The sequence below is a fragment of the Ixodes scapularis genome, unplaced genomic scaffold (assembly GCF_016920785.2).
Source record: "Ixodes scapularis isolate PalLabHiFi unplaced genomic scaffold, ASM1692078v2 PGA_scaffold0__279_contigs__length_252992795, whole genome shotgun sequence".
In the NCBI taxonomy this organism is placed as follows: Eukaryota; Metazoa; Arthropoda; class Arachnida; order Ixodida; family Ixodidae; genus Ixodes; species Ixodes scapularis.
Window position 1 is genome coordinate 36,944,225 of NW_024609835.1, and position 11,255 is coordinate 36,955,479.

At 49.2% G+C, this 11,255-nt stretch overlaps 1 protein-coding gene across 1 annotated transcript in view; it reads left to right on the top strand.

Moving 5' to 3' along the window:
* LOC8027741 (neural cell adhesion molecule 1) overlaps positions 1-3,190 on the top strand; it is a 534,141-nt gene extending 530,951 nt beyond the window's left edge. The window contains exon 9 of the mRNA XM_042292876.1: positions 300-3,190. Within this exon, the coding sequence (XP_042148810.1) occupies positions 300-526 (227 nt within the window). The 3' untranslated portion in view covers positions 527-3,190. The remainder of the gene's footprint in view (positions 1-299) is intronic.
* The last annotated feature ends 8,065 nt before the right edge of the window (positions 3,191-11,255 follow it).

Below are 11,255 nucleotides of genomic sequence, written 5' to 3' on the forward strand. Positions count from 1 at the left end.
TTACGCCGACTTTGACGCCCGCGAAGCTCTGTTATTATCTTTTTTACACATTTATTTTTGGCACAGGTTCGCCACATTAAACGTTTATTTCTTTCTGTTTATTTGCTCTTTTGGTCACCACCCGTGACAGTATTCCCTCTGCTTTCCACAAGTTGTAGATAGTTGTCAAAATTCGGAATAATAGTGATCACGGGGTTCAATAAGTGACGAGTTTTCACGAAGGTATCGCAGCACCTGACGATGTGTTTAAGTAATGTATAGAAATTCCATCAAGCCCTCCCTTCTCTTCCTTCTTTTAGGAAATGGACTTCAGTACACGCTAAAGAACCTGAACCACGACACGAGCTATGCCATCCGTGTCGCCGCACGCAATGCAGCCGGATACGGAGACTTCTCGGATGAGATCTACCATCGGACGAAGGACCCCCAGCACTACACGCAAGCCAATGGCGGCTACGGGTTCTGGGGCAGCCAGTCCATCCCTGCCCTCCTCTCGCTAAGCTGCATACTGCTGCTCAGGCTCTAAGGCAGGCCTCCTCTTTAAGGAGCTTGCCAGCACACTGCTACAAGACGAGGTGCTCTGCAGAGGAAATACTACAGCAAGCTGTGGCAACGCAAATTGCCGTGCTTCTGATCAAGTGCATTACAGCAAGCCGAGTTGTTAACCCAAATTTTACTGCAGCAGAATCTTATCTGTTTGCAGCTTTGAGAAACTCGGCTCATCTGCCACGAGATATAACATTGTCAATCCGGAAATATGCTGTGATACACATTGAACAAGATGACTACAATTTGCTTGCCAAAGTTGCTATAGCATACCGTAGTAGTTTGCTGTCAGAGAAATTTTTATGGGAAGATACAGAGGTGAAGAGAAGAAGATGCCCTAAACAGTTGTGTGCATTGTAGGATGCCAGTTTTTCTTTGTTTCTTTCTTAAAATTTCAACTTTTGATGATGGAAATAGTATTACAGTGGATTTAGTTCAATGCACAAAGATCTGATGGGGTGTATTTTGTAAAAAGACAGTTATTTTCTATCTCAAATGAAATGTGTTCTCTTGGTGCCCACTTTTAATGGCTCCAATGGAAAGCTGTTACGTGGTAGGTACTATTCCTCATGCTCCATGTTTTTCATCTCTTATGGATTTTACTTTGGACAACACTGTCTCTCTTCTCAAATAGCTACCTTCAGCTGACATTTCTCAATTAGGTAGATTTAGCCACATCTAAGTTTGAGCGACATTTCTTTACATTGCAGAGTTTTTATTTTTAAAATTTCAAATTTTAGGATATATGTGATGGAATGATTCTGTCAGTGTGTACTATTTTTCATTTTCAGTATTAGCCGATGTCTGTTATTTTGTGTCAGTCACACCGAAGCAGTGTTATGTTACACACTGCGTGCTAAATCATGTATTAATATACGAGTGAGTATGCTTGGATAACCGATGTCAGTACTGTTAAGTGGAGGCTTTTCATATACTACATAAACATGCCTGTGTACACACAAATGTCATTGGTGGTTGTCAGACGCTCTACTCTTGCAACGTTCTATAGCTTGTATCCCTGTAGGTGTTCTTCCATAAGGTGAGTCTCTGTTGTGTAAATGTTTTTACATGAGGAGCGAATCTCCGAGGCATTTTTGAATCTCGTCGGATGCTTGCACCGAGTAACAGTGGCACTGCGTGTTGTGCATGCTTTGATATCTCGTTGCATTCGAGGGCTTTTTCTTGTCGATTACAGCGTCAGACTAATTGTCATTTCAGTTCACAGTTGTACTTTCCTTTTGCCGGTATCTCTGCGTGAAAGTGCCATCTGTGATGCGGTGTTCCGAGGCAATCTTCGGCAAGTTCTCACTCGGGAGAGCGTGCCCGTTTCTCCAGTAGGTGCATCCTGAGCAAAGGCCGCCACGAGACTTCATTCGCGTCTTATTTTTGGAGAGTGTAGCATTATCGTCAGCTGACCCAAAAGGCTCCCATAGGATCAAGAAGACACGTCCCGCAACAGCCTCGCTCATGTAGGTCGCTCGAGATCTCGCAGGCGCGAACAGTCGCCGCGAGGACTCAGTTCCGCTCCCCAAGGCTCGCGGGGCCACTGCATCTTTTCCGCTCTGCCCGACGCAGAGCTCCAACGCCACACTGCACGTACGTTACACAAGCACCTTGTTTATTCCGGGAAGGAACCGAGTCTCCACAGAACCGAGCAACGAATGGTGCAAGCTGTGGGCCCTTGCGCCTTTTGGTCTTTGCACACTTCTGCTCAAGCACTGGGGTGCAACGGGGCGCCGTGCCCCGGCGGAAGGGAGCACCAGACGGGCAGGCCCGTGCACCTGCCGCCAAGTGCGATTAGGTGGTGCCATCCTTTTCACGTAGCCAAGGCGTGCTCCTAGAAACGCTTCCCAAGGAACTTCCAGCCACATTCTTAGCGGGCGTCGATTCGAGTTCACGGCCAACTCGGAGGTTCAAAAGGGGATCTGTTTGGTTGCCAGTTACGTTTGGTGTCTCTCTTGACGGGTTATCTAGCGGATCAGTAACGTGTATTATGTTGGTGCGTAATATATGCGACATGCACGTGTCTCAGATATATATTTATATGATGTTGAAGGATCGAGGACTTTCATCAGCTTTTGGGGCGGAGGTTTTTTTCACTACGAGCGTCTGTTTGTGTGCCTGGCTCCGTGTACTTGGGTGGTGTAAATATGTTGGCTGCATGGCTTCTGGTTGTTGGATGGAATGAGCTGTTTTGGGGAGAATCATTGGGACTCGTGACTGGTGCAGACCTTAACAAAATACTATATTGTTAGCTGTTCTCTTGTAAGCATGAAGCCATGCGAAGCTGTTTCTGCATGTTTCTAATACTTGTATAGTGCAACTACAGATTGTATGAAAACTCTGGGAACATCTTCGTACTGCCTAACCAGCCGTCTTTTTTTCCTCGCTTTTCTGGCAAAATCGCCTTGATGTTGTCTACTGCTTTTTATTAGTATTTTCGAAGATTTATTGCGTGTTTAGCTTTCGAATATACATTCCGTGCAAATTGAGCTTTATGTCACAGTACAGCGCCTTTGTTCAAGATTTTCTTTTTCTTACCGAGGTTATGTAGAATTCCTCGCCACAATTTTTGCGGTGTTGTTACTTTTGAAACACTGTTCACGTATGTGTGGTGTAAATAAACATGTCTCTGAAAGTATTACTTAGCGAGCATTTGTCTTATTGATGTATATCAACTCACCGAGATACCTATTTCCTACATATTTTATGGTCCATAATAATAATAATAATAATAATATTTATTGGCATACAAAAAATCTGATCCTGAGTGGCGTGCACGGCTGTGCAGAAAGGTTAAAACCCGTACGCGAGTGCGCCTGCCAGCCCGCCACCCAGGATGTGATAAAAAAAAAAAAACACGCGCACACGTATACCAAATTTGTACACAGGGCCGTAACCCAAAAATTCTCCCCTATGTCGAAAGTGCAGTGGAAGCTACATGCACCTGGACCAATCAGCTGTCTCCCTTTAATCACCTGAGCCCGCTCTTCGAGCGAGTATGGGCAGCAGCGTGATTACGTGGCGATTGGTGCCCTAGACTCTAGACCACCATAAGGTGGGTGAGGTTTGTTTTCTACTTTTTTTGGCGGTAGGTGTTGCACTTCTAGATTGCATTATACGGTGCTTTTATGTTTTGCTTGAAGAAAAATGAAGACTGCTTTCGGAAAAGTTGTTTTAGTTCAAGTGATGCATATAGGGCATAACTGCTCTTTTTTTAGTGATTACCCGTACGAAAATGTCAGACTGGAGCGGTTCCAGTTCGGAGCCGCGTGGTTCTAAACTTGTGGACAGTTCAGATCCGCGCGAATCCGATCTGGTACTGCGCAGTTCTGGGTGTAACCAGTCGGATCCAGTGAGACGCAATGCACTGGAACCGCACGGTGATTGATGGATCCTATCCGTTCCCCTTGGTTCCAGTAGTGTCTACTCCCAGCCAGCAGGTGCGCACATGAGTGACTAGAGTGGGGAGGGGGGTTCGGCGCGGAACTTTCGCGGTCTCGCAGGTCACGTGTTAAGGACAGGCGCATCCGCTACGCAGGCGCTGCGAGCGGGCGTTCTCTGCACGCGCGCCTCGCTTTGTCTGTTGCAGTCGGCGGCAGCTGTCCGAGAGTTTAGGTTCTTCGCTGTCATCGGACTGTCGGTCGGCGCTCGCCCGGCGGCGACGTTCGCGCTGCGGGCGCACGGATACTGACGCGCCCATCGTTTTCCCTGGATGGATACCCAATGACCTCGGTTTTGTATTTTGTAAGCCTTGCCTAACGCTCACCTTGGACCTCACTGTGAACAGGGACTATAGCGCGAGACACATGGACGGCAGAATCGTCCGATCCGACGTCCGAACCGACAGTCCGAACGCCGTTCCGAATTGCCGCACGCGACAGTTTGAGACACACGCTTCCAACCTTACATGCGACACGACGATCCGTTCGGCTCCGGCCAAGACCCAGGAGATCCAAGCGTTCCAGCGGACTCCGGAGCCTGGAGGTCATCTCTGGTTCCAGATTGACGGTTCAACTCGCACGAGCGAAATTACGAGCTCGTTCTCAATAGCGCGTGCATTCTTTGCTGGGGCCATCTTTCTCGAATGGGTCAGCGGGTTTCGTGTAGCCAATGACAGCGCAGCTAGCTCGAACGTCATGATGACGTACTGGGTCTGGCGGGACGAAGCGAACGCGATAACGGGACGGGCGAGGGGAAGCCGGACGCGTGAATCCCAGTGGTGTGAACTTAGCGAGAAAGTCGCTAAATTTAGAGCGTTTTCAGTCGTCCTAACGACAATTTTGTGTTTTTGGAGTCTTAGCGACTTTTTTGGGGACTTTTTTTTTTTCTAGTTATGTAAATTGTTACTAAAGCTACGTGAACGGGGGAAAATATGTTAGTTGGATAGCTCTCCGGTGGCTTCCAGGGGACAGCTCTGGATGTCACTCATTTTTGTTAATTTTTATTCATCCGGTTGTGGGTGAGGTGACGTTCTCCGACCCCGAAGCAATTCCCTCGCTTTAACGCGGGTTAAAGCGAGGGTTTTGTTCGATAAGGATGAAGCAGAACAGGCTTCCGCTGTTTTGTTCATGGACCAGGATCTTCTCGCCAACGCCTTGAGTCACTCAAGGTGTTGGCGAGTCCTTGGGAATGGGACGCCCGACTCCAACTATTCACTTGTCTCGTCACAAAAAAAAAAAAAAAAAAAAAAAAAAAAACCTTTACGTTTTACAAAAAAAAAAAAAAATCCGGAAAAGGTCATCATCATCATCACCACTCAGCGACTTTTCGCTAAAACTGGCGACTTTTAGGTCGCGTCCTGGCGACTTCGCCCAAAAAAACTTAACAGCACTGGTGAATCCAGCTGACCCATTCGAGAGATGGCCCCAGCAAAGAATGCACGCGCCAGCGAGAACAAGCTCCTAACTTCGCTCGTGCGAGCTGAACCGTCAATCTGGGACCAGAGATCTATGAACGCAGACCTCCGCTGAAGTGCTTGGATCTCCTGGGCGGAGCCGAACGGATCGTCGTGTCGCATGCAAGGTCGGAAGCGTGTGTCTCAAACTGTCGCGTACGGCGATTCGGAGCGGCGTTCGGACTGTCGGATCGGACCAATCTGCCGTCCATGTGTCTCGCGCTTGAAGCGACCAAATTTTTCGGATCAGGCAGTCGTACTGCCGGATCGGACGTCGGATGGGATAGATTTTTCGCGCATGTGTCTCGCGCTTGTGGCATCGATGAGTGCTTACATGGAAGGTGCCGGCCGACTCCGGGCCAGAACCTGCCGATGAGAATGACAGGACAAACAACGCATCCCGACGGTGACAAGGGCTAGATCTGAGGCGAGCGCCTCAAGCCGATTTATTTATCATATTTTTGGTGACCGATCATGTCTTGCCTCCACGTGGCCCGTGGTTCTGTACAACACGCGACGCGTGTCATCTCTCAATGCAAGACAGTCACAACACCCGGCTTTGAATCTTCATATAGTGTGAAGCTGCCGACCTATTGCACTTTGGCTCGGCATCTGGATGCGCTTGACGCTGGTGTGCTCGGTGCAATACTTGGGTAATTCGGATACCGTTTGCCCGCCAAAACTTTCCGGTGCACTCTACACGGGATACTGTGCTTGTGCGTGCTGTGTGTGTGTTCCGTGCACAGTGTTTGGTGACGACGCCTGGACGACCGTGTGCGCCGCCGAAATTACCGCTGCGCTCACCGGGAGGCACTCACTTGATCGAATGACGTTTTAGCGAACGCCCACGTTTCATCGAACGACACTTTAGCGAATAGTCGGACGCCGCGAAGCGGCGTTTTCGGGTGGGCCAAGTGAGTTCATATTTTTGTTACGAGTTGCCGCAGACTGTCGCCGCGAAGCGGCGTAAAGCGCAGCGCGACGGATGGGTTAACGCGCGCCCCCGTTATTCGCTAAAACGACCATTCGCTCAAAGGTCGTCGTTCGCTAAAATGTCATTCGCTCTTGTGATATGGACCCGCGCTCACCACTGGACTACAAAAGTATTTTGCGCGCTGCCCTTAGCCGTTACAAGCGAGATCGTCGCGATTTCAAACCCAGTCCGCCTGGGTCTGAAATCGCGACGATCACACGGTTGTAACGGCTAAGGGCATTGCGCGAAATACGTATGTATACAGTCCAGTGGTGAGCGCAGCGAGAATTCGGGCGAGGCGCACCGCCCGGGGTCTGAAATTGGGGCACCGCCACTGGAACCAGCCGGTTCCGTCTAAAATTGGGGCACCAGTTTGTATCCCGTCTGGAACTGCGCATTCCTAGGCTGGATAAAAACTGGTGCCCCAATTCTGGGTCCAGGCGGAACCGGCATTTTTCATTCCGGCCTGTATCTGACATTTTCGTACGGGTACCCTGATCTTTTGAAGCACAGTTGTGCTTGAGACATGTTGTCGCAATTACATTTATAACCATTCAAATACAACGAGCAAAAGGTGTATTAAAAAACAGCCCCCGGCAATGCAGTGCGGGGGTCTCGATTTATATAGACCAACGAATAGACCGCTACGGAACGAGTGCTCAAGGAGATTCCAACGTATCGAACACTTCTTAGCTAACGTGCAATGGGCTGGATATAAATTACGAAGCAAATCGCGAAAAAAATTGAAGAACTCTCTTTTTCCTGCCCATCTGTCCGGCTCTGTTCACCTTGGACAGTCTTTTTGGGGTCGCTTTCTTTCAGGAAGACATAAAATTCAAAGACTTTTTTGCCTGGTACTGTTGTTGTAGCACCCTGGCACACAAAAGGTGAAGGTACCCATTGAAAACAGTGATTAAACACCCGAATAGAAGTCTCGTGCGAACCCGAAAATTTCCAAAACGCCGGGCATACAACCTCGCATTGACGCGGCCGGAAAACTGGGGAGAACTCCAGGTACCAGAATGCACTGCGGCAATGGTGGCGTCGCGCAACTCCTGGTGAGATCGGTCTATTGATGCTGGGAAGGCATGCACGAAGTGCGCTACAAGAATGAGTTGCGGAAACTCCGTGCTGGTGCAAGTTCCACCACTCTAGAGGATCAAATTCGGTCTCCTCGATCTACTTGTAGGCGAAGAAGTCACTTGCAGGTTTCGTGTAGCTTGTGCGTTTTGGGATTTCTTTGCCCAAAGAACGTTTTCCGCTCTTTCCCTGCCAAAAAAGAAAACGTTTTCCCGGGATGACTGATGCTCCTCTACTCTCTACCCTTTCTAGGGTCAACATTTCTGTCGAGATAAAACGTTCTAAAGCGAACTTCGGCCCGAACCAAATCTTTCATGACGTAAAGAACAATTTTCTCCCCGATTGGCATCTTTTATCTAAAGGAGTAGTTTGCTCCCGCAATACATTCAATGATGCACTTCATAGTATCATTCACTTATTCAATCTGCGGTCGCACTCGTTTATGGGCCGCCTCGGCAAAAAGAACCCGCGGATATCCGCACCCGATCTGCATCCGCAGCCCCTGGCACCCGATCCGCAATCCGCCGACTCTGAATCATTTTTACCGAATCCGCCAGTTGACTGCGGATATGCAGGGCTCTACTTATCGGGGTTACGGTTGCCTCGGGGTGGAAGAAGCCGTTCACCAGTATCGGGGAGGGGGGGGGGGGGGGGGGGGGAGGGGAAGGGGGGGGGGGGGGGGGGTAGCGTGGCGCTTTTTTTACGGCGAACCGGGGTGACGTCACGCCGAGGACAGAATTTCTCCCCGTCTCGCCCTGCTCGCCTTGTGGAGGCTGTGACGACGTTAGCTGCCAGCACGCTCGTTTCGATTTACGTCGTAGCAACATACTTTGAAAATAGTCGAATGTTCGAAACTTTCTACTACTACTCGTTCAATCGAAGCAGCGGAGGAAAGCTCTTTGGAGAAAAACTCACCGGAGAAGAGCTCATCGGAGAAAAGCTTACTGGCCTTGTGACGGATGTTAACTCAACTGAAGCACAGGATGTTCTCAAGCGCTCAAGAGTAAAGAAAACTCGGAAGACACGTAAGCACTTTTTATGAGTTGTGAATGCGAAAGCATCAATGTCCAATGGAACACCGCGGAGGAATCCGCCGAGTTTTGCGGCGCGAGTGAAGGCCCGTTCACTCTCTTGCGACCTCTTAAAACTGAGTGAGTTCCTTAAAACCTCTTACGACGAGAGCAGAGCCGTATATGGGGAGAGTTTGGTCAGTCTAATGATCTCGCCGCCGTAACGCTCTCCTCCCAAGTGAGCCAATCAGCACGCGGCGTAGAGCGAGAGGCATGAGCGCATGCGCCTGAACTCCCGGCTGCTCCCACCTAAATGGGGGGGGGGGGGGGGGGGGGGGGGGGAGAGGCCGCCATCTTCGATCATTCTCCCGGCGGAATGCGTGGGATCGGCATCTAAATCTCGATTATTGTCTTTTAAATCGCTGGCTCTGGCAAAAAAAAAAAAAAAAAAAGACATTCTGTTATTCTTCGGTGGGTTAAAAAGCTAATAAATGAAGATTTTTCGGTGTATGGCCACGGACTTTTATTCAGGCGAAAAAGAAGTCGGCCCGTAGCAGACGCGTAGCCTCAGCAGTGCTCTTCTCCGACCAGTCTCCGACAGCGTTGCTAAAAAATGGCGGTCGTCTCCTCTGTGCTCCCTTCTTCCTCTCTCACTCCTTCGGCGCTCTCCTCCCTTTCATTTACTTTTCTCCTCTCCGGCGCCTTCGTCGCCACTGGCGCCATCTATTGGGTAGCAGTTTAAACTTGGCGGTCCGGCACATTTTCTATTTCTCTCGCGCAATATCCTTTCTTTCTTGGCTCGAAAAACTTTTGTCAACGTTATAAACAAGCCTTTCTCCTCGGAAATCCCGCAAAACCTTCGCTCTTGTCAACGTTACTAAAACACTCAGTTGGGAAACTCACCGTCGAAACTTGGGTCGCTGGCGTCCATCGAGACCGAGCTAAGTACGACAACAGCGCCACTCTTTATCATTTGTCTGTACTGTGGTTACCTTGAGTTTTTAGAAAGCATGTTTTTGCGTAAAAACAAACAGAAAAGACTCTTTGTATAAAATTTATTGGAGTTTAGTACAAAATGGTGGGCGCGTTATGTTTTTAAAATCTTTAGTTTGCAAGGTTTAGCGGCACAATTAATATTGTTTTTATAAAGCCATGCCTCAGCGGTGCTTTCAGGTAGCGCGTCCCGACTTAGGTGCATTTTAACTTGGGTGGTAAGTCGCGGCGCGTCCGCCGGAGAGACGAGAGTGGCACCCCTGTAACTTCTTCCGCTGTATCTGTTTCGGCGCCAAAATGCCGATTAAAGGCAAAAAAGAAGTAACGTGCAGTTCCTCGAGTGGCCGCTGCGGGAGAAATGGCGGCGTTGTGTTCGCCATTAGCTCGGTCCTGGAGGACAGATCGAGGCCACTTTTTCAGAGCAGTTTCCCAACTGAGTGGTTCTAGTAACGTTGGCTCTTGTGAAATGCAGTTCCAGGGTCACCGCATAGATGGCGTCAGCGTGCCAGTGTGTTCTCTCGTCCTAAGAAATTTTGAAGGGTAATACAAAAAAGTATATATTTAAGCAGCCTAATTAGGACAAGCATGTCGCAAAACAATTTTTCCAACAAAAACATTTTTTTACAGCAATATTTATTGCGCGGGATTGATTTTAGTTTGAGGCTATTTCGTCAGTTTTAAATCGCGCGCCACAAAGTTGGTAATATACGTCACGGAGTGGCTGCTACACGTCATGGAGTGACGTATTCTAGCCACTCCGCGCGCGTCGAAAGAGCGGGAGTTTCAATTGTGGAGAGGTTTAGACTCCGACTAAATTACGTTTTGTGGCGTAAATATTGTTGAAAAAAATTATTTTTTCGCGCAAGATTTGTTTTGTGACATGCTTGTCCCAATTAGGCAGTTTATAAAAACATCTTTTTTTTTTGCATTTACCCTTTAAGAGGTTTTAACAAGTCGTGGTCTCTCTCGGTCGCACTCGGTTGAAGAAGTGTGAACGGGCCTTGATGTTTTCAAGTTGTGGCAGAAGCACCGCCGACGATGTGAATGCTAGAGGCGGCGCCATGTTGGTCGGCGGCGATACGAGCAAAAGTCTCCGAGCGCTCGCCAACGTGTCCGTTCTAACTGGCGCGGGGCCCGTAGTGACATGGTGATGTGGCGGTTAGTTTTATCGGCGCGCTGGCGGCACTAAAGCCCCTTGATAAAGGCGTTTTTTACAAGTACCGCCAACTATTGTTGTGGAAACGCGCGAGACACGCGCCACGAGCGGGTGCTCCGCCGCCATTCGATTCAAAGGGTCGCTCATTTCAGTGCTGCGCCGCCATTTGCTTCCTACGGCCGCTCGAGACACAGGCCTCGTGCACTCGCGCATTTCACGCTACTTGCAAGACAACGCAAACACATCGAGGGGCTTTAGGCGGCACTGGAGTGTTTTCATACACACGCGCGCTTTATTTTGAGTGGTGACATACTCATTTTTCCGCCTAATCGTTTCTTTGTGCATTTTGAAGTGCGCGCAATCCGGTGTCACTCAGCTCGAGCGCGTAGCTTTGGCTAATCCATAGACGCCATTTTTACCACCCAAGTCACGTACCGAGTGCGCGAGAGCGTCACGCGCTGGCACTTTCAGCGCAACAATGGATGTCTTCACCCTGAGACAGTCAAACATGTAGGCACCCTAGGCAGCACTAGAGTTCTCGTATAGACCGGCTCTGTGTATAGACCAACGCAAGCAGGGCGACAGAGAGCCGCCATGACT